This window comes from Oncorhynchus tshawytscha, linkage group LG32 (assembly GCF_018296145.1).
Source record: "Oncorhynchus tshawytscha isolate Ot180627B linkage group LG32, Otsh_v2.0, whole genome shotgun sequence".
Lineage (NCBI taxonomy): Eukaryota > Metazoa > Chordata > Actinopteri > Salmoniformes > Salmonidae > Oncorhynchus > Oncorhynchus tshawytscha.
Genome location: NC_056460.1, coordinates 3,920,938 through 3,945,400, shown reverse-complemented (window position 1 = coordinate 3,945,400; position 24,463 = coordinate 3,920,938). Strand labels below are relative to the sequence as shown.

Genomic DNA, 24,463 nt, shown 5'->3' with positions numbered 1-24,463 from the left:
AGAAAACAGGAAAACTCTCAGCCAGAAGCGGCGCTCCTAGTGGCCGGAGACTTTAATGCAGAGAAACTTAAATCTGTTTTACTTCATTTCTATCAGCATGTTAAATGTGCAACCAGTGGGAAAACAACTCTAGACCACCTTTACTCAACACACAGAGATGTGTACAAAACTCACCCTCCATTTAGCAAATCTGACCATAATTCTATCCTCCTGATTCCTGTTTACATACAAAAATTAAAGCAGGAAGCAGCAGTGACTCGGTCAATAAAAAAAGTGTTCAGATGATGCAGATGCTAAGCTACAGGACTGTTTTGCTAGCACAGACTGGAATATCTACCGGGATTCTTCCAGTGGCATTGAGGAGTACACCACATCAGTCACTGGCTTCATTAATAAGTGCATCGATGACGTTGTCCCCACAGTGAATGTACGTACATACCCCAACCAGAAGCCATGGATTACATTCAACATCCACACTGAGCTAAAGGGTAGAGCTGCCACTTTCAAGGAGTGGGACTCTAATCCGGAAGCTTACAAGAAATCCTGCTATGGCCTCCGACGAACCACCAACTAGGCAAAGCGTCAATACTGGACTAAGATCAAATCGTACTACACCGGCTCCGACTCTCGTCAAATGTGCCAGGGCTTGCAAACTATTAGACGACAAAGAGAGAAACAGCTGAGAGCTGCCCAGTGACCCGAGCCTACCAGATGAGCTAAATTACTTCTATGCTCGCTTCAAGGCAAGTAACACTGAAACATGTATGAAAGGACCATCTGTTCCAGATGACTGTGTGATCACGCTTTCCGCAGCCGATGTGAGTAAGACATTTAAACAAGTCAAAATTCACAAGGCCGCAGGGCCAGACGGATTGACAGAACGTGTACTCCAAGCATGCGCTGACAAACTGGCAAGTGTTTTCAACCTGTCCGAGTCTGTAATACCAACATGTTTCAAGAAGACCGCCATAGTCCATGAGCCCAAGAACACTAAGGTAACCTGCCTAAATGACTATCAACCCGTAGAACTCACGTCTGTAGCCATGAAGTGCTTTGAAAGGCTTGTCCATGGCTCACCAACACCATTATCCTAGAAACCCGAGACCCACTCCAATTTGCATACCGCCCCAACAGATCCACAGATGATGCAATCACTATTGCACTCCACACTACCCTTTCACACCTGGATAAAAAGAACACTTATATAAGTTAAGAACCCTGGGACTTAACATCTCCCTCTGCAACTGGATCCTGGACTTCCTGATGGGCTGCCTCCAGGTGGTAAGGGAAGGTAACAACATATCCGCCATGCTGATCCTCAATACGGGGGCCCATCAGTGGTGTGTGCTCAGTCCCCTCCTTTACTCCCTGTTCCCTCACGGCCAGGCACGACTTTTACACCATCATTAAGTTTGCCGATGACACAACAGTGGTAGGCCTGATCACCAACAACGAGACAGCCTATAAGGGAGGAGGTCAGAGACCTGGCCGTGTGGTGCCAGGACAACAACGTGATCAAGACTAAGGAGATGATTGTGGACTCCAGGAAAAGGAGGACTGAGCACGCCCCCATTCTCATCGACAGGGCTATAGTGGAGCAGGTTGAGAGCTTCATGTTCCTTGGTGTCCACATCACCAACATACTAACATGGTCCAAGCACACCAAGACAGTCGTGAAGAGGGCACCACAAAACCTATTCCCCCTCATGCCAAATCATTTCAGTCTCCTGAGTCCTCAGATGCTCAAAAGTTTCTACAGCTGCACCTTTTGAGAGCATGGTGATGGTTGCATCACTGCCTGGTTTGGCAACTGCTCAGCCTCAGACCGCAAGACACTACAGAGGGTAGAGCGTGCGCTCCAGTACATCACTGGGGCCAAACCTCCTGCCATCCAGGACCTCTATACCAGGCGGTGTCAGAGGAAGGCCCTAAAAATGGTAAAAGAATCCAGCCACCCTAGTCATAAAATGTTCTCTCTGCTACCCCATGACAAGCGATACCGCATCACAAAGTCTAGGTCCTTGAAGCTTCTAACAGCTTCTACCCCCAAGCCTTAAGACTATTGAACATCTAATCAAATGGCTACCTAGACTACTTGCACCCCCCCTCCTCTACGCTGCTGCTACTCTGTTATTATCTACGCTTAGTCACTTCAATAACTCTACCCACGTTATCTTGTCTAACCGGTGCCCTGCACATGGTTCTCCCTGTATATAGCCTTGGTATTGTTATTTTACTGCTACTCTTTTAATTATTTGTTACTTTTATTTTCAGGTATTTTTCTCTACTGCATTGTTGGTTAAGGGCTTGTAAGTAAGCATTTCAAGGTCTACACCTGTTGTATTCGGCACATATGACAAATAACATTTGATTTGATAAAATTAATATAGAAATGAAAGAGAACACAAAGGCTGTGTGCGTGCACATGGCTTGTCCTTCTATGTTTTGTTCACACCCGCCTATGTGCCCAGATTCAAAGTGTCTGCAACAGCAACAAGTTGGAAGAGCCCAAAACCAGCCGAGTTATGAGTGGCAACCCTCGTAAAACTGACAATCCTTGACTTCGGCGATGACATTTACAAAAATAGCCTCCAACACTCTACTCAGCAAACTGGATGTAGTCTATCACAGTGCCATCTGTTTTATCACCAAAGCCCCATATGCCACCAACATCTGCAACCTGTATGCTCTCTTTGGCTGGCCCTCGCTACATATTCGTCACCAAACCCACTGGCTCCAGGTCATCTATAAGTCTTTGCTAGGTAAAGCACCGCCTTATCTCAGCTCACTAGTCACCATAGCAACACCCACCCATAGCACGCGCTCCAGAAGGTATATTTCACTGGTCATCCCCAAAGCCAACACCCCTTTGGCCGACTTTCCTTCCAGTTCTCTGCTGTCAAAGACTGGAACAAATTGCAAAAATGACTGAACTTTAAGCAACAGCTGTCAGAGCAGCTTACCGATCACTGCACCTGTACACAGCCCATCTGTAAATAGCCCACCCAACTACCGCATCCCCATATTGTTAATTTTTTTGTTGCTCTTCTGCACCACAGTATCTCTACTTGCACATTATCATCTGCACATCTATCAATCCAGTGTTAATTGCGGCGGCAGGGTAGACTAGTCGTTAGAGCGTTGGACTAGTAACCGGAAGGTTGCAAGTTCAAACCCCCGAGCTGACAAGGTACAAATCTGTCGTTCTCCCCCTGAACAGGCAGTTAACCCACTGTTCCTAGGCCGTCACTGAAAATAAGAATTTGTTCTTAACTGACTTGCCTAGTTAAATAAAGGTAAAATAAAATAAAAAATGCTAAATTGTAATTATTTTGCCTTTATGGCCTATTTATTGTCTTACCTCCCTAATCTTACTACATTTGCACACACTATACATAGATTTGTCTATTGTGTTATTGACTGTACGTTTGTTTATCCCATGTTGTTTTTGTCGCACTGCTTTGCTTTATCTTGTCTCGGTCGCCGTTGTAAATGAGAACTTGTTCTCAACTGGCCTACCTGGTTAAATAAAGGTGAAAAAACCAAAATGAACCGATGGCTGACCCATTTCTTTTGTGTTTCTTGTTACTCAGCTAACAGTTACCATCACGCAGAGACATTTGTCCACAGGCCTGTGTATGCTGTTAACATCATATTGGTTTGGTGATGATAAGGTCCTACTACTATTTTCCTCGCTTTTGTCTGTAAGACGAGTGGTAAGATGCAGTGACACAGTAAACAGTCTTATCTCGAGCACCGGTCCTTTCCAAACAATGCCTGACTAATCTGCACGCCTTTTAATCTGCATCTTTAGGCTCACCTGTTGTCCATTTACTCAGTCTCATTCCAGACCATGTCCCCTTCACAAACATGGCCTTTTCCCTCTCAACCTGGTTCTGAGAGACTGCCGTATATGCTGGTCTTGTCTTCAACTCATATTTTAAAAATGATGCTCTCAATGATTTGATGCTGCCTTTCAGGTGATTTTTGTCATTTTTTCCCAACGATTTGCATACATTTAAGACATCTCTTGAAGAGTCTAGTGCTTCCATAATGGCCCTCCAGGACTGAGTTTGGGTTCAGTGTTTCGAATGCTGAAGTTAACAAAAAAGAAAAGGGGAATGCATGGAGCATGATTGAGCCTTTTTATAGATAGACACAGCAACAGTCTGCAGTTGAAAGGTTTTGGTTCTTGGCCATCCCATCCTTGTGCTATATGTAGGAAACTCGTCCCAAGTTGTTTGGTAATGACACAGTCACATCCCCGTCTGGTCCTTAGCCTCGAAGAGTGGCATTGTTGCATGCTGCAAGGCATATGGTAGGTATTACTTTAAAAGTTAGAAATTAGAATAACTGAGCCTTAGCACACTTAATTGCCCCCGAATTCCAAGGCTTGCTCTTAAGGGAAAGAAGGAGAACAACGTGGGAGTGTTTCCCAGCATGAGAAGTCCAGATGGGGGAGTTGAACAAAATGTCAGACCCCCTAAATGAAACAAACAAAAGTCAACATTGTCCTAGTCCAGCAGTTCCATCTCATCTGGAGCTCCTTGCATGGGCTCGATGTGATCGAGCCTGGAGCACCATGTTGCTAATCAAACAACAGCCCGACATACAGTTCCCATAAATCCCATAACTTGTTTAAAGATGTCATCAGTGCTTTATCTATGCAAACAAAAAAAACATATCTTGGTTCCATGTGGCAGCTTGCCTAGAGCTCAGCTGTGAAGGGTTATGTTGGCTGGGGGGGTCGGTTCACAGGTTGAAAAGGGCTTCTGGTGCATTCTGGCATTGATTTATTTGAACAGCTGATCTAAGTCAACTGGGCCAGTCAGCAGAGCCAGAGCATGGCCATCCCACTTTCAAAAAAACTCAACGAGAGCTTTATTGGCAGCCCTTAACATTGACCTCTTGGTTTGCCAAAAAAACTGCTAGAGATTGCTGACATAGGCTGATTGAAAGTAATGATACAGTACTTTATACTCTAACATGGATAGCTATACCATATACGTTTAGGATATGGAAGAGCAACCACTGTGAAAATCCAATAAACATACAACCTGTAACTTTGTCATTTCAGCCAGCTCAGCCCAGTTTTGCCCACCGGGGAGTAGTGATATGAAAATGGATTTTTCAGATTGTTGTCTTAGAAAAAATATTTTACTTAATCACTTGAATATACTGGATCTCCTTCTTACTTCTCATCTCACTCATCACAGACTATATGGGCCTAATTCAGTAACAGCTTGCCATAAAAAAAAGCTACTACATGTACACATGTTATTTTTTACACTGAAAGCATCCATGTGAGGGGGGGTCTACTTTGTACATCTCCAGTACCCAAGACCATTAGTTTGTGATTTTATGTGGCTATTGGGGCAAAGGCATATTTACTCAATGCTACTATGATCTCAAGTAGCTCAGGGTAGGTGCTGAGGGGTATACTACAAAGCAGGATCACTGCTTTAGCCAACTAACTTTTATAAACAACCATATACAGTGCCTTGCGAAAGTATTCGGCCCCCTTGAACTTTGCGACCTTTTGCCACATTTCAGGCTTCAAACATAAAGATATAAAACTGTATTTTTTTGTGAAGAATCAACAACAAGTGGGACACAATCATGAAGTGGAACGACATTTATTGGATATTTCAAACTTTTTTAACAAATCAAAAACTGAAAAATTGAGCGTGCAAAATTATTCAGCCCCCTTAAGTTAATACTTTGTAGCGCCACCTTTTGCTGCGATTACAGCTGTAAGTCGCTTGGGGTATGTCTCTATCAGTTTTGCACATCGAGAGACTGAAATATTTTCCCATTCCTCCTTGCAAAACAGCTCGAGCTCAGTGAGGTTGGATGGAGAGCATTTGTGAACAGCAGTTTTCAGTTCTTTCCACAGATTCTCGATTGGATTCAGGTCTGGACTTTGACTTGGCCATTCTAACACCTGGATATGTTTATTTTTGAACCATTCCATTGTAGATTTTGCTTTATGTTTTGGATCATTGTCTTGTTGGAAGACAAATCTCCGTCCCAGTCTCAGGTCTTTTGCAGACTCCATCAGGTTTTCTTCCAGAATGGTCCTGTATTTGGCTCCATCCATCTTCCCATCAATTTTAACCATCTTCCCTGTCCCCGCTGAAAAAAAGCAGGCCCAAACCATGATGCTGCCACCACCATGTTTGACAGTGGGGATGGTGTGTTCAGGGTGATGAGCTGTGTTGCTTTTACGCCAAACATAACGTTTTGCATTGTTGCCAAAAAGTTCAATTTTGGTTTCATCTGACCAGAGCACCTTCTTCCACATGTTTGGTGTGTCTCCCAGGTGGCTTGTGGCAAACTTTAAACGACACTTTTTATGGATATCTTTAAGAAATGGCTTTCTTCTTGCCACTCTTCCATAAAGGCCAGATTTGTGCAATATACGACTGATTGTTGTCCGATGGACAGAGTCTCCCACCTCAGCTGTAGATCTCTGCAGTTCATCCAGAGTGATCATGGGCCTCTTGGCTGCATCTCTGATCAGTCTTCTCCTTGTATGAGCTGAAAGTTTAGAGGGACTGCCAGGTCTTGGTAGATTTATTTATATATAGTTTTGCTATTTTATATATACAGTATATCACAAAAGTGAGTACACCCCTCACATTTTTGTAAATGAGTATTTCTTTAAATGTGACAACACTGAAGAAATGACACATTGCTACAATGTAAAGTAGTGAGTGTACAGCTTGTATAACAGTGTAAATTTGCTGTCCCCTCAAAATAATTCAACACACAGCCATTAATGCCTAAACTGCTGGCAACAAAAGTGAGTACACCCCTAAGTGAAATGTCCAAATTGGGCCCAAAGTGTCAATATTTAGTGTGGCCACCATCATTTTCCAGCACTGCCTTAACCCTCTTGGGCATGGAGTTCCCCAGAGTTTCACAGGTTGCCACTGGAGTCCTCTTCCACTCCTCCATGACCACATCACAGAGCTGGTGGATGTTAGAGACCTTGCACCCCTCCGCCTTCCGTTTGAGGATGCCCCACAGATGCTCAATAGGGTTTAGGTCTGGAGACATGCTTGGCCAGTCCATCACCTTTACCCTCAGCTTCAATAGCAAGGCAGTGGTTGTCTTGGGGTCATTATCATGTTGGAATATTGTCCTGCGGCCCAGTCTCTGAAGGGAGGGGGATCATGCTCTGCTTCAGTATGTCACAGTACATGTTCGCATTCATGGTTCCCTCAATGAACTGTAACTCCCCAGTGCCGGCAGCCTTCATGCAGCCCCAGACCATGGCACTCCCACCAGCATGCTTGACTGTAGGCAAGACACACTTGTCTTTGTACTCCTCACCTGGTTGCCGCCACACACGCTTGACACCATCTGAACCAAATGAGTTTATCTTGGTCTCATCAGACCACAGGACATGGTTCCAGTAATCCATGTCCTTAGTCTGCTTGTCTTCAGCAAACTGTTTGCGGGCTTTCCTCTTTAGGAGAGGCTTCCTTCTGGGACGACAGCCATGCAGACCAATTTGATGCAGTGTACGGCGTATGGTCTGAGCACTGACAGGCTGACCCCCCACCCCTTCAACCCCTGCAGCAATGCTGGCAGCACTCATACGTCTATTTCTCAAAGACGACCTCTGGATATGACACTGAGCACGTGCACTCAACTTCTTTGGTCGACCATGGCGGGGCCTGTTCTGAGTGGAACCTGTCCAGTTAAACCGCTGTATGGTCTTGGTCATACTGACTGGTCACTGGAAGTTCAACATGGCACCTCATGGCAAAGAACTCTCTGAGGATCTGAAAAAAAAATGTTGCTCTACATAAAGATGGCCTGGGCAATAAGAAGATTGCCAAGACCCTGAAACTGAGCTGTAGCACGGTGGGGTTGAGTTATTTTGAGGGGACAGCAAATTTACACTGTTATACAAGCTGTACACTCACTACTTTACATTGTAGCAAAGTGTCATTTCTTCAGTGTTGTCACATGAAAAGATATACTCAAATATTTACAAAAATGTGAGGGGTGTACTCACTTTTGTGACATACTGTGTATATACAGTGGAGAGAACAAGTATTTGATACACTGCCAATTTTGCAGGTTTTCCTACTTACAAAGCATGTAGAGGTCTGTAATTTTGTATTATAGGTACACTTCAACCGTGAGAGACGGAATCTAAAACAAAAAACCTGAAAATCACATTGTATGATTTTTAAGAAATTAATTTGCATTTTATTGCATGACATAAGTATTTGATCACCTACCAACCAGTAAGAATTCCAGATCTCACAGACCTGTTAGTTTTTCTTTAAGAAGCCCTCCTGTTCTCCACTCAGTACCTGTATTAACCGCACCTGTTTGAACTCGTTACCTGTATAAAAGACACCTGTCCACACACTCAATCAAACAGGCTCCAGCCTCTCCACAATGGCCAAGACCAGACAGCTGTGTAAGGACATCAGGGATAAAATTGTAGACCTGTACAAGGCTGGGATAGGCTACAGGACAATAGGCAAGCAGCTTGGTGAGAAGGCAACAACTGTTGGTGCAATTACTAGAAAATGGAAGAAGTTCAAGATGACGGTCAATCACCCTCGGTCTGGGGCTCCATGCAAGATCTCACCTCGTGGGGCATCAATGATCATGAGGAAGGTGAGGGATCAGCCCAGAACTACACGGCAGGACATGGTCAATGACCTGAAGAGAGCTGGGACCACAGTCTCAAAGAAAACCATTAGTAACACACTACGCTGTCATGGATTAAAATCATGCAGCGCAGGTAAGGTCCCCCTGCTTAAGCCAGCGCATGTCCAGGCCCGTCTGAAGTTTGCAAATGACCATCTGGATGATCCAAAGGAGGAATGGGAGAAGGTCATGTGGTCTGATGAGACAAAAATAGAGCTTTTTGGTCTAAACGCCACTCGCCGTGTTTGGAGGAAGAAGAAGGATGAGTACAACCCCAAGAACACCATCCCAACCGTGAAGCATGGAGGTGGAAACATAATTCTTTGGGGATGCTTTTCTGCAAAGGGGGCAGGACGACTGCACCGTATTGAGGGGAGGATGGATGGGGCCATGTATTGAGAGATCTTGGCAAACAACCCCCTTCCCTCAGTAAGAGCATTGAAGATGGGTCGTGGATGGGTCTTCCAGCATGACAACGACCCGAAACACAAAGCCAGGGCAAATAAGGAGTGGCTCCGTAAGAAGCATCTCAAGGTCCTGGAGTGGCCTAGCCAGTCTCCAGACCTGAACCCAATAGAAAATCTTTGGAGGGAGCTGAAAGTCTGTATTGCCCAGCGACGGCCCCGAAACCTGAAGGATCTGGAGGTCTGTATGGAGGAGTGGGCCAAAATCCCTGCTGCAGTGTTTGCAAACCTGGTCAAGATCTACAGGAAATGTATGATCTCTGTAATTGCAAACAAAGGTTTCTGTACCAAATATTAAGTTCTGCTTTTCTGATGTATCAAATACTTATGGCATGCAATAAAATGCAAATTAATTACTTAAAAATCATTCAACGTGTTTTTCTGGATTTTTGTTTTAGATTCCGTCTCTCACAGTTGAAGTGTACCTATGATAAAAATTACAGACCTCTTACATGCTTTGTAAGTAGGAAACGCTGCAGATTTTGCAACTTATCAAATACTTGTTCTCCACACTGTATATGCCCATACATTTGCATACATAAACATTCATATACATAATTTTTTTTGAATATACCTTTATTATTCACCGCAAAACCCACCACCCTTCCCCCAATTGGAGCAAACTAATAAACAACAACACTCAGGCTTCTACCTTCAGTCCATACATCTTATACACATTTTTACAAACAATCTATTTTACAATAGTTATCTTGTTTGTTTTTAGTCCATCCTCTTTTTCTGATGTCCATCCAGTTTGATTTCCATTTGCAACTGTGCCATTTAACAATATTTCTGAAACGATATACATTTTACAGACCCTGTATGTTTTACATTGGTTATCTTGTTATTAGTACCACCCTTCAGCTCCATTCAACCCCACCCATCTGTCTCCCAACACCATCCTCTTTGGATTTCTATTTGCCATACATTTTTCAACATTGCTGTGATGCTTAAACATTTTTGCTAGAATAGTTATTATATTATTGATTGACTATGGCTTTTCAAATCACCCAGTATTGCTATCTGCAGCGTTTAGTTCTAGGCAAATATTGCAATTCTTCAGCCATTCCAGGACCTGTGACCGAAAACGAGCTTGATCCTCTGAGGCCGTGGAAGGATTCTAATTGTGGTTTTAAAAGAAAACATGAATCATCAGGGTACAATGACACCTTCGTTTTTAAGCCCTGGATTTCTAATCCCTTAATATTATTGTTGGATCTCATTTTAATAGCTAAGATTTCGATGACGATAATAAATAGATATGCCGATAGTGGACAACCTTGTTTTACGCCTCTTGACAGTTTAAAACTTTCTGAGATGTAGCAATTATTTACTATTTTACGCCTAGGGTTACTTTACATAACTTTAACCCATTTTATAAGAGATTCCCCAAAATTGAAATATTCTAGGCATTTATATATAAACTCCAGTCGTACTTTATCAATAGCCTTTTCAAAATCGGCTATGAAAACCAGACCTGGTGTCCCCGATATTTCATAGTATTCTATTGTTTCCCGTACTTGTCTTATATTATCTCCAATGTATCTTCCATGTAAAAAACCTGTCTGATTATGCGCCAAGCATTTTGCTAGGATTTTTGCATCAGAACACTGAAGTGTAAGAGGCCTCCAATTTTTTTTATGGATTGGATATTTATATATACCACTTGGGTCCTGTTTCAGTAATAATGATGTCAGACCTTCTTTTGCGTGTCCGATAATCTACCATTATATGGGAGTGGTTAAAACAGGCTAATAGTGGTCCTCTGTGTATATCAAAAAAAGTTTGGTATAATTCCACTGGCATCCAGCCCTGGAGTTTCCACAGCCTTAAAGGCTTTAATTGCATCAAGAGGTTCCTCCTCTGTAATTTGGCTTTAACATCTGTACAGAAAGACTCATGTGAATTTTACATTATTATTAGGAAAAAATCCATACAATTAGCATCGGTTAGTGGAGATGGAGGAGACTGAAATGAAAACCTATTCTTAAAGTACTTTACTTCCTATTTCAAAATATATTTTGGTGAATCATGCGTGACTCCATTTTTAACAAGTTTCAATAAAAACAATTTGATAGCATATCTATATTGAAGATTGAAAAAGATTTTGGTGCATTTTTCCCCATATTCCATCCAGTTCGCTTTATTTTTATAATATATTGCACTGTATCTTATCTTGAATAAGTTCCTCCATTTCTTTTTGTTTTTCCTCTAACGTATTCTGTGTCACTATGGTACAGTTGTTATTGCTATCTAACTGTACTGTTAGTCCTTCAATTTCCTTTGTTAATATCGACTCTTAATCTAAATTGCTTTTGTTTTCTAGATGAGAACTGAATTGCATGGCCTCTAAAGGCACATTTTAAGTGTCCCATACAATAAATAGATCTGTTGTACCTAGGTTATGTCTGACAAAGTCAGTTAAACAACTTATTTTGTGTTTTTTTTGTTACGTCAATTAAACCATACCCATTTCAAATTATTTAAAAAATATTTAGAAAAGTTAGCTGGCCTGTTTATATAGTAAACAGAGAGACCAGCAGAAGAGGAAATAGCCACAACAATAACAAAACCAATGTTAATGTCCAGATGCACTATCCTCCCCACAACCCACCCATATGTGCCTCCCTGGAACCTTCCCAGGGGTCCGTCTTTCATTTAGCTCCTGCAGAGCCATCAGTGTTTACATTCACTTCCTTGATGTCTGCATTTCCTTTCTTTTTGTTTATTTATGGCCTTTCTCCATACCTTCATTTGGCCCACCTACCACTACCACCGCTGCCCCTCTTCACTAGCTACAGCCCCACAACTAAACAGCCGCACAGTGTTCTCGATGGCTGACCAACCTCTCCCACCCCCCAACCAACCTGCCTGCTTGAGGGAGTAGTCATTTTAAAGTAAACTCACACTGATTTGTCTCTGCTTCAGGAAATCAAAATCAAACGTACGCATGTATGTCGTGGTGGAGTACATATCGGAGGACCGCACTGGAATGTGTATGTGAACTGATCCCCCCCACCCCATCCTGCCTGCCTCCGCTTGGAATAAATCCTGGAGAAACTTCCCCTGGCATGGAATGCATTAGGCCCTGTGACTGGGAGTATCTCGTAGTTCTTCCAGGGGCTTAGAATGCCTGGGTACTTAGGCTAGTGCACCTAACAAGGCAAAGCAGACAAGCAGTGGGAAGATGGATGGGGTCCCTGCTATCTTAGCTCTGTCTTATTGATGTGTGAGGTTATGTGAATGCCAGGGTGGGTTGCCAGTTAATGGGATGCACCCATGTACGGTGTTGGAAGCAGGCTAGACGCCCTTGTTTTCTTGCCCCTTGGTTTGGATACGGGCCCAGTCAGCAGTTGGAGACACGTGAGCCCATTGTTTCGAAGGCTTCTAGGCATATTGCGGCCAATCCCTTGGTGTGAATTTGAATCTCAATTTGAATTCCCCCCCCCCCTCCAAATATATACAGTATGTTTTACTTTCCTGAATAATTTTTAATGGTAAAGATAAAGCTCACATTGTCAAGTAGAACAAAGGAATGATGGGGTTGTCTGTCTGTCTCTGGGGGTTTTGGAACTGGCTGCAAAGCTTCCACTGCTCACTGACCTCCTTTCTCTGTCATTTTTTTTGTTGCCCACCTCATTAGAGGAGGACAAAAAAAATCTGATACCGATTAATCGGCCGATTTAAAAAAAAATATATGTACACACATTTTTGTAATAATGACAATTGCAACAATACTGAATGAACAATGAACACTTTTATTTTAACTTAATATAATACATATGGGCTTTTGGATGGGTGTTCTTAAGGTGATTCCACAGGTTGGTGGTATTTTTTTATTTAACCTTTGCTTGACCCCATGCTTACATCTTTATCACAAATAAAACACCTTGCTTTCCCTGGTGCCAATTCCGTGTAATAGTCCCACACGGGTGCACTGCTTTTCTCTGCCATCTGTAAAAAACACACACCACACACACACACACACACACACAGAGCTCTGAAGTGACAATAACTCTGAAGGGTCTGCTTAGGAGACAAATAATCTCAACTGTTTGAATAAAATAGAGTTTAAGTTACCTGTGATGAATGTTGAAAACAAAAACTCTAATTTCTATATGCAGGAAATCCTATTTTAATAATGGACATGGTAAGAATTGACTACCAAAGTGCGGGTCATAATTCCCATGACACCTAGCAAAATCTGAAAAGCGGGTTCCTTCATTCATTTATTCCATAGGATATTTTTAGATTCAATTAAAACAAGGTCTGTGTTTCGTGTAGGCTTACACCACCTTGCCAATTTTATAACTGTGTAGATATCCATAGGACAAGGTAACTCTGATCAATATTGGCTAAATATAAGCGAAGATCTTTTTTTTGTAGAGTGGATTGATGAAAATATTTTGACAAACGTTACCTTATCCTAGTGGGATTTACACGGATATCAAAACGCCAAGGCGGTTTAAGCCTGAACGAAACACAAACCTTATTTGAAGTAGATCAAGGCATTCTGTATGGAAGACATGAACAGTAAAATAACGAAGGAACCCCTTTCAAGTTCAGCCGCAAGTCATTACAGGAATTATGACGCGTCAACTATTTCTCTCTAAACCATATACCTTTGACTATTACGAGACTGCTGCTGCCTACCACCCCTCAGTCAGACTGCTCTATCAAATATCAAATCATAGACTTAACTATAATAAACACACAGAAATACGAGCCTTAGTTTCCGGATTTGACCTATCACCTCGAAAACAAAACGTTTATTCCGTTCCGTATTTTATCTAACGGCTGGCATCCATGAGTCTAAATATTCCGGTTACATTGCACAACCTTCAATGTTATGTCATAATAGAGCCCAGGTGGCCCAAACTGTTGCATATACCCTGACTTTGCGTGCAATGAACGCAAGAGAAGTGACACAATTTCACCTGGTTAATATTGCCTGCTAACCTGGATTTATTTTAGCTAAATATGCAGGTTTAAAAAAAAAAAATACTTGTGTATTGATTTTAAGAAAGGCATCGATGTTTATGGTGCACATTGGTGCAACGACACTCGATTGATTTGTTTTTTATAAGATAAGTTTAATGCTAGCTAGCAACTTACCCTGGCTTACTGCATTCGCATAACAGGCGGGCTCCTCGTGAGGCAGGTGGTTAGAGCGTTGGTCTAGTTAACTGTGAGGTTGCAAGATTGGATCCCCCGAGCTGACAAGGTTCTGCCTCATTCCTAGGCCGTCATTGAAAATAAGAATGGGTTCTTAACTGACTTGCCTAGTTAAATAAAGATTAAGTAAAAGGTGTAAATATATATATATATATATGATTTCCGATAGTTATGAAAACTTGAAATCGGCCATTCCGATTAATCGGTCGACCTCTACACCTCATCATACTTTAAAGTGGAGGTCTATCTGCCTTTCCTAATCTTTACCTAGTGTTCCCAAAGGACATCGCCACTTGCGCTTGTTCCCGTGGTTAATGAAGTGTGATGATACAGGGACTGCATGAGCATTTCCAAAATGTCACTGAATAACTGAATTTGAACTGTAGTACTGCAAACAATAGCTTAATCACATAGGAAAATAGCTCAAGTACAATGTCCAGATCACACACAAATCTATAGTTCAGTGTAACAGTATGTCAAATGGGTTTGAGCCATACAGACAGACATAACAAGTACAAACCTCTGCAGCCAGCAATGAGTTAGGCCTGGCTCATTTCTAGATGCCACACACCATTAATCTCAAACTCTCCCAAATCACAGAATCCAATACCCAGTACTGACATCGACTTCACTGTACCCCAGTCGGGGTAGATAGTGTCCGTTCTATAGATTTCAACCAAAACAACACTACTCTGCCTCCCAGCCAAATGTTGCTCCCATGTCACTACCCTAACATTTGCACTGTTCCCTCATTTGATTACCATTATGTTTGGGTGAGTGGCCAGCTCTGTGTGCCCCGCTGGTGGAACCAACTGTAGCGCACATCGGTTCTGTCATTAACCAGCAGTGGTGAGACTGTAGCCTACATTCAGGCTGACGTTTGATGGACGGTGTCGCCCGTTCATTTGTGACCACGTTTGTATGTTTAAAAAAAAACAACGTATTATAAATTCCCCCCTTTTTAGATGGGCTTATTTTAAAGACCATCTAGGGACTGACTGATGCTTGAACACAATGTTCATGCAATTTATCTGACTCTTGGTAATTACTATGTGTTTATTGCAGTTTATTGCAGTTTATTGCAACGCTTAATAGAGTGCTATGTGCTGTTTTTAAATGTATTTTTAATTTGAGACATATTACAACACAAACTTTGACATATTGAAGAATCAAGCATCCGATACAGTGCACCATCATACTTTAGCTTGTCCTAACTTCCAGAATCAGTCAGACCCTACTGCAGCATCAGTCGGGCCTTTGATGGCCAATAGGAAGTATACATACTGATATGTAAAGCAGCATGAACTTGTACTTCTAAACCATATCCACTTAATTCGGCTTTGTAGATCAGACAACTGACTCAAGCCTCAGAACCAAAGTTGTCTTCTTTTGCCGAGGCAGGAACCTTTCAGAAGATTCCTGACGAGTACTGAAGGGGGAAGAAAGTATGTCACACGCTGTTTTCATCTCACGCTTTCATGATCTGTTTGCTCTCAAGCAGTCGGACATTAAGGCCATGCATTTAATGAGGGCTCTTTTCTCACTTTGATCTCCTCCTCATTTTATTGGGGTGTTTTTAATAATGGAGAAGGGCGTCATTGGCATCGGTTGCTGCATCTTGGGCCCCCTCAGTGTTCCGGGTCCAATCATAGCACGGCTGCCTCTGTAGTGAATAACTTTTACACCTTGATGTTATGACTGCTCAACGCTCGTTTTAAACAGCCGTCTGTTAGAGGTGTCTCTACAGTGATTAGTGTGCAATGGTCTGTCTGGCTCTTGCTAAGAGTGTTGATTTTATAATCTAGTCAGTGAAGGTCCATGGTGTTTGAATGGATGTGGCACTTTCAAAAGTATCCTATAACAAATTCAAAAAACCCATGATGTTACTTTATTCTAGTTATCATACTTTATTTATTCACATTTTTTTACACTAAGGTAACCTTAAAGTTCAAATGAGCATCCAATCAGAACCATTCAACATTCAATACAATGAGGCAAAAGAGACAGATGAAAGGATAAGGCCGGTGTTTATCCTCAAAGGGTAGGGGGACTATTCCGTCTGGTCAAAGTTTTGGGGCCTATCTAAAGATCGTGCACTGCTTTTGACCCGGGACTATGTAGGGAATAGGGTGCCATTTGGGACATATTCAGACAGGTATTTTCCAACATGGTATTAATATACCCCCTGGTGTTAAATCGGTTGATGTTTACTATAGGAAATGGTGAATTATGGATATTCAAATCTGGTAAGGATATACATTTGTCCTTGTTCACAAATATTGTAGCCGGTTTTGAAATAAATCTGAATAATGCAACTACCTTAACATAAACATACTCCCTCCACTCTTTTTTACAATTTTTAATAAGGGCAATTCCACAGTAATGTTGTCATTTCTAATTAGTAACACTTTCAAATGCATACAGTACTTATCAGGAAGGTTGAAATGTTGGTCACATGTTCACACGGTTAATCACATTCCAAGATGACTAACCAAATACTGGTTAATGTTGGCAGTTTTATACTGTTTTCCGAAATCCTGCCCTCCACAACTAACATTTTAATGACTCCACAGTCCAGAGGCAGTGTGATAAACAGTTTACTTTGAGAGTGATAGGATGATTCGTATCATATGACATTGTTACTCTTCTGTAAGACCTAGGAGGCATTACTTGTTTTTGCAAAGGCTGATTGGCATGTTACATTAATACAGATCAGATAACTGCGATAAATCTTTCAAATTCAACAAGGTTGTGGGCCATTTACAGCCATGTAGCTTGCAGCACCTAGAGACATGAAATAATTCATTCTAAATTATTGCAAATGAGCCTTTGAACTTGAAAAGGCCTTTAATCTTTCAGCCACACCATTCCCAATGTGTTAAAAGCTGCCAAAAACCCCATCAACGCAATACATGTATTTTGTTCTAATATTGGTACATGGACATTGTTTGTAGGCCCTCGGTCCGATTGATTAAACCGAAATAGCTATGACAATTGATGTTCGTTGTGTTTAGGCCTTTGTACAAATTGTTGAAATGCAATTTTAGTTCTGTTTTTATTTTTGATGTTATAATTGAATGAAATTAACCATGTTATGTTTCTCACTTTTTAAGATCTGAATCCACAAAGGATCACCATGTGCCGGTCATTGGCTTGATGTGGACCAGGAAAGGATCTTCACCTTCTATGCTGCACTGTCCTTCAGAGACCCAAGCAGATCTGTCAAGCTAATCATTTTCTATGGATTATGGACCTGGCGAAGTGAAACCCCAGATTTGGGTTTTTGCCTAGTACTACCTGATCGCAGTTTCCAGAGCAAATGGCTTGTATTGGAAACCAGTCATGAAATTTGGGACTGTAAGGTACCTGCGCCTAGCCTCTGGACTGAGGACGTAGCGCATCTTGCTGGAGTAGCTGGTGAACCAAAGGCTCCAATCATTTGATGCAGTCGGATAACCTGTTCAACAAGAAACTACAAGCGTTAAAGGGGCCCATGGGACCTCCAAATGCCAACGTGCAAGGAACGCCAGCCATGCCCAAGATGGGTGTCCGGGCGAGGGGGTCGGACTGGCCCCAGCGAAAGGACGGCTGGGAGTCACAACCTCCACCACGCTATGACAGCCTGGTGCCGACCTTCCAGAAGGGACCGTCAAATCTTAGCACAGAGGTCATCCTCCAAAAGAACCAGGAGTTACTCAGTGCCGAGTTCCCAGAGACCAAGTATCCGCTGTGTGACCTCCTGAGCCACTCCCCCATGAAGGGCTTCCCTGGGATCAAGAGGAGCAACAGCGAGGTCACCATTAGTGACATCGGCGCCGAAGACTTGGATCACACCACCATCAACCCCAACACTGGGGCCACCTTGCGCCGTGAGTATGGCAGCACGTCCTCTCTCGACAAGCAGAGTCTGTCCGGCGCCAGCGAAGGCTTTGTGGGAACCCTGAGGGGCTACCACATGGAGGACCGCTCGGACCAACCCCGCGTGCCTCCTCCACAGAGTTTCCCGGAGCTGCTGCGTCTCAACACCACCCTGTCACCCAGCCTACAGACGGCCGCCCAGATCGCGCGAGGCGACATTGTCTGCATCCCGGGCTACGACTACGTGGACAGCTCCCTGCTCTACAGCCGTGAGCGGGAGAAGTCCTTCATCCAACGCATGAAGGCGGAGAAGGCTGACACCTCCATCTTCCGGAGGCTGCGGAATGTGAAGTGCGAGGGCGAGTACCTGGACCAGGAGTACGGAGGGCGCTTCGGAAGGCCCCTGAGCTTCCAGAAGTGCTTTGCCCACTACGATGTGCAGAGCGTCCTCTTCAACATCAGCGAGGCGGTGGCCAACCGCGCTGACCTGGGTCGCAGGAAGAACACTACCACTGGGGCATCGGCTGCCTCTCAGTGCCAGGTGCCGGCTTCTGGGCTGGGAGACAGCGCCATGCCCATGCCCATCTGTGAGTCACCCGTAGGCAGCTGCGAGGACCTGGGCCACAAGGCCAGCATGGACGCAGATGAAGGGGATGGGAAGAGCAATACCCTGGTGCTCAGCTGTCCGTACTTCCGTAACGAGACTGGTGGCGAGGGCGAGAGGAAGGTGGCCCTGAGCAAAGCCAGCAGCGCCAGCTATGGGAGTGGAGACTATGCTGCTAACTATGGGGGTGGAGGACAAGGCTACTCTGTGGAATCATCGCTCAGCACCCGGTGCACCAACGCAGGGGTGTCGGTGCTCGAGGTGCCAAGGGAGAGCCAGGCTTTCCACAGGGACATGTACAAGCGCTACATAATCGAACACATTGACCAAGGTGCTTACTACTACCACAAGTACTTTTACAATAAAGGTAAGAGAGGCATTGATTACCTCCTAATACTAAATTGTTTCCTTACTATAATGTACTGTAGCAACTTAAAGAAAGAGCCAGATGGGGCTTTTCAGTTTTTCAAGTTCATTTACGATGTGCTTTGCAGTGTTTACAAATGCACAACGTTTGCAGACACGCCATAGTCTGGCCATGTGTAGCTAAATGTTGCTGAAAATCTATGACCTGCTCATTGAATGAGGAAAGAATTTACTGGAGTAGACATCAACATGATACCTGATACATGTAATAATCTGCAATTTTCCACTCTGCTTTTTGGATGGCATAAGTGTAGCTTGTTTGTTGACCATACCTTCTGGGCACTAAAAGGCACTTAAATGTCGCTTATATGTCAGTGATTGACATTGCCTGAGATGACTATAGTCACGGTTGAGTCACCGCAGTGCAGTAGTTTTTCCCTCTACATTTGTCAGTATACATAGGTTGAAAATAAATTCATATTAGCCATATGAATATCCACATCAAACCCAAGATGTTGCTAATAGCTTTTTTTCAGCCATTTTACAGACTTGAGCTAAACTTGAAGATGGGCGATTCCACGCCAGCTTAGTTGGAAAATATTTTTTGGTGTCTCAGATTGTTCTGGCAATTCTCACAAACTTCATTGGGAGGAAGAATGTTTGACATGCATTTTACATTTGTATCGCAATCATGAAAAAATCATGATGAAAGTGGCCATTTTAGGCCTATTTTAGACCTTTATATGACTCCTGTAAGACCTTATGATCTGTGATCCTGACATGATACAGACAACATCTTGGTGTCAACATACTCCTTATAACCATGTTTCCATCCACACTTTTTATGCGAGTAAAGTCATACCTTATAAAAATCATGACAGCAATGATGGAAACAGGAAGTTTCGTTATTATTTTAGAAAGGCAGACGGATAAATTGTTGGTTCGACATGGTGGGATCTTTGATAACAAGGCCTGATCGGTGGCGTGCTGCAGAGATGGTTGTCCTTCTGGAAGGTTCTCCCACCTTCACAGAGGAGCTCTGTCAGAGTGACCATCGGGTTCTTGGTCACCTCCCTGACCAAGGCCCTTCTCCCCTGATTGCTCAGTTTGGCCAGGCGTCCAGCTCTAGGAAGAGTCTTAGTTAAGAATGATGGAGGCCACTGTGTTCTTGGGGACCTTCAATGCAGCAGAAATGTTTTGATACCCTTTCCTGGATCTGTGCTTCAACTCTACGGCCAATTCCTACAAACTCATGGCTTGTTTTTTGCTCTGACATGCACTGTCAACTGTGGGACCTTTCTACATTATGTCCAATCAATTGAATTTACCACAGGTGTACTCCAATCAAGTTGTAGAAACTTCTCAAGGATGATCAATGGAAACAGGATGCACCTGAGCTCAATTTCTAGTCTTGTAGCAAAGGGTTTGAATACTTATGTAAATAATGTATTTCTGTTTTTATTTTTAATCCATTTGTCAAAACTTTCTACAAACCTGTTTTCAATTATGTCCTTATGGGGTATTGTGTGTAGATTTGTATTTTATTTTTCTTTCCTTTAACTAGGCAAGTCAGTTAAGAACAAATTCTTATTTTCAATGACGGCCTAGGAACAGTGGGTTAACTGCCTTGTTCAGGGGCAGAATGACAGATTTTCACCTTGTCAGCTCGGGAATTTGATCTTGCAACCTTTCGGTTACTAGTCCAACGCTCTAACCACTAGGCTACCTGCCGCCCCAATTGAGGGACGTTTTTTATTTAATCAATTTTAGAGTAAGGCTGTAACAAAATGTGGGAATGTGCTGTGTAGTTTATAAATAATATAGACCATTGAAGCTCTTTTGGGATTTTTGTTGTTGTGGGAAAACAAACTATATACACTGCTCGTCAAACATCTTCAAATGGAGTTGGTCGCCCATTTTCTGCTGTAACAGCCTCCACTCTTTTGGGAAGGCTTTCCACTAAATGTTGGAACATTGCTGCCGGGACTTGCTTCCATTCAACCACGAGCTGTGGGGTTGGGCACTGATGTTGGGTGATTAGGTCTGGCTTGCCGTCGACGTTCCAATTCATTGTGAGCTTGTGTGGCCTACCACTTCGCGGCTGAGCCGTTGATGCTCCTAGATGTTTCCATTTCACAATAACAGCACTTAAAGTTGACCGGGGCAGCTCTAACAGGATAGAAATTTGATGTAAAGGTGGCATCCTACAACGGTGCTGAGCTCTTCATTATACTGCCAACGCTTGTCTATGGAGATTGCATGGCTGTGTGTTTGATTTTTACTCGTGTCAGCTATGGGTCTGGCTGAAATGGTTGAATCCACTAATTACTTTTGGTTATATATATAGGTAGTGTACTTGACTAAATGACTAAAACCACATCGCAACTGTGTAGACATGTTAATAGGCCTACATTTATATAGTTTCTTGACTTTGTCCAGCTTGCTAATAATCACATAAGTTAAAGCTAGACAGTCAGGGAGTACATTTTACAGAGGAAATTGAACACATTTCCAGTGCAGCCTGCCGGACCTCGTTGAAATCCGAATGTGGCCCCCGGGGCAAAATTAATTTGACACCCCTGGTCCTCACCTTTTCAACACTTTCTACTTATGTTTATTGTTATGCACTTCATTTTAGGGATGAATTTAATGAAACCCGTACTGAAGTTAATGGAACTACAAAGACTGTTTTTCCTGCAGTGTAGGTTTCGGGCAGTGCTGGTTTCAGTCCGTGCAGGTTTTATTGAGATGAGCCTGTAGTTACATGTCTTTTCGAACCCTGCAAGGTCATATGCCTACATGTCAATTCATCAGTAAAGGGAGCATTACTACATGAATTGTATCTGTCTACTCATTGATTTATTGATACACTAGGTTAAGGCATATCTCTCTATGGGTTAGCAATGTCAGTGGGTCCATGTATTTGGTGAATTTGATCTACTTTTCTGGCTTTGCTAGTGTTATAATCTATGATGTGTTGGCCCTATTCATGGAGTTTAAGGAATGCAAAGGAACATCCAATCAAAAGGCAAATCATGTTAAGTTGAACTGTGTTTGTTGCAAATCTTTTTATTTTATTTTTAACATTTGACCTGAGTGCCAAAGCCACATTTTTATTTTATGTGAATGAAATAAAGATTTCTAATGTTATCATAATCCAAACCACAGCTAACATTTGTGTTGTACCGTCGTTTACCATTTACCCTCAGATCACCAGAACTACTTTGGCACGGATGAGAACTTGGGCCCCGTGGCGGTCAGTATCCGCCGGGAAAAGCTGGATGAGGGAAAGGAGGGAGCACAGTACAACTACCGGGTAACCTTCCGGACTAGCGAGGTAAATAATTGAAAAGGGTAGAATGTCATTTAAGGCTGAGGTTGTCCTAAAATGTATGATGTACACAGGTTCTTACTGTGGACTCTCACATTGCTGACTATGCTGAAGTCGTAGAATATTGTCATACCTTCATACATAATGAATAATCAATTAAATATATCACAACAAATGGTGTGAAATAGGAAATAACTCTAAATTGAATTCAAACTTAACCAAGTAGTTCCACAAAACCCCCAAGTTCAACTCTAGATAATCACAACATAACCAAAAGGTACATCTGTTCTGAAACTATACACAGTCAACTAGATGAGCAGACTTTTTGTATGATCAAAACCAATGGGACATTAGACAAGTTAATGGAAGTTAAACTCTTAAAGGGAAAGTTTGATCCCACGATATGTTAGTTCTCCCACGAGACACTGTAAGTGGGGAGTTCGCAGTTGCACTTCTTATGACACGCTAATGCTAAAAGCTATTCTATTTAGTTTTACTAAAAGCTAATTCCCTAACTTAAACGTCTCTCTCCCAGTTCACTGGGTTAACTGCATGCAGCGGGAAATTGAAGCTGTTTGGGGAGGCACTCTCTTTTCATCACAAGTATCCTAAGTTTACTACTCCATATATCACTCACGTTTCTTATGTATTACAGTAATTTGTCCTTTACGTTTTCTTCCTGATGTAAAAAAAAAAAAAAGTATATTATTCCTAATTTGTAAGCATTCCCCCCCAAAACGGAATACTTCTTTAATAACATCATAGCTACATTACTAAAGATAGTCAAACACTTAAATGATTCCCACTCACTTTAATTAATGTGTTACAAACATTATTTAGGATCATGTTGCTCTTGAAACGTGGGTGCAGAAAAGATTCTGACATCCGCACCAAATCTGAACCCTTCATAACAACTTTCACGAATGAGCCTTTATAAATGCTTACACTTCATGAATAACTTTCAATGTTGTATCTAAGTCCCTAGGAATTGTAATGATTGTACAATTGTGCTCTAAGTGCCAATTCTTAAGTCTTAAGCCGTTGGGGGCTTCTAAGATGCCATATGGAATTGTTTTAAGAAGGTCACACCATGGATCATCCTTTACTATTGTAACCCATAGAAATGCATTGAATTACACATTTATAAATGGCCAAAAAGACCCCAAAAAATGAATCACAAGGAATAAGGTTTTGAAGTGTCTGTCTTTTATCTAGGAGATAAGAACGCTCAGGAAATATTTTTTGGGCACAGAACTACCTCCCTACTTCCATTAATTTGTCACGTTTAGACGAATCCCGTGACACTTGTGAGGGTCGTACAGTTCTACAGTGATATGTAGCCCAAACAGCTCGGCCACTATAGACAAACGTTAGTACATTAGTGTTACCGACTTCAAACGAGTCCCGTGACAAACTGTTTGGATGCTAGAGACAGAGAAGACCGATTTTATTTTTATTTTTTCTTCGGGATGTCTCCTGGTCTGACAAACAGCGCTGTAGATCGGCCACTCTCCACGCAGATGTGGAAGGGTGACATAGGTGATGCGGTGGATTGAGATGCAGCTCTAGCTTAAACTGACAGATTTTGATGCACCGGTGCATCAATACACTCTAGGGGGTTAAACTGGGCAAATAATGAAACAGTTATTCATAATCTATACTTACTTATAATTTGCAACTTTATTCATGAGGTTATAAATTGTTACTCGAAATTCGACTCAACCGTCAGGGCTAGACACTCAGCTAACCTCCAGCCTCTCTCTCTGTCCTCCCCAGCTCACCACTCTCCGAGGGGCCATCCTGGAAGACGCCGTGCCCTCCACCGCTAAGCATGGTACGGCCAGGGGCCTACCGCTGAAGGAGGTGCTGGAGTATGTGGTCCCAGAGCTGAACATCCAGTGTCTCAGGCTGGCCACCAGCTCGCCCAAGGTCCCTGAGCAGCTCCTCAAGCTGGACCAACAGGGGGTGAGTGACCATAGACATACA

The 24,463-nt window shown here is 42.7% G+C and overlaps 1 protein-coding gene across 7 annotated transcripts in view; it reads left to right on the top strand.

Moving 5' to 3' along the window:
• Positions 1–24,463, top strand: part of LOC112230438 (signal-induced proliferation-associated 1-like protein 2) — a 108,787-nt gene that overhangs the window by 26,707 nt on the left and 57,617 nt on the right. For all 7 annotated transcript variants that reach the window (XM_024396749.2, XM_024396747.2, XM_024396748.2 and 4 more), the window contains exons 2-4: positions 17,432–19,147; positions 22,356–22,483; positions 24,254–24,442. In XM_024396749.2, the coding sequence (XP_024252517.1) occupies positions 17,761–19,147; positions 22,356–22,483; positions 24,254–24,442 (1,704 nt within the window). In that variant the 5' untranslated portion in view covers positions 17,432–17,760. The remainder of the gene's footprint in view (positions 1–17,431; positions 19,148–22,355; positions 22,484–24,253; positions 24,443–24,463) is intronic.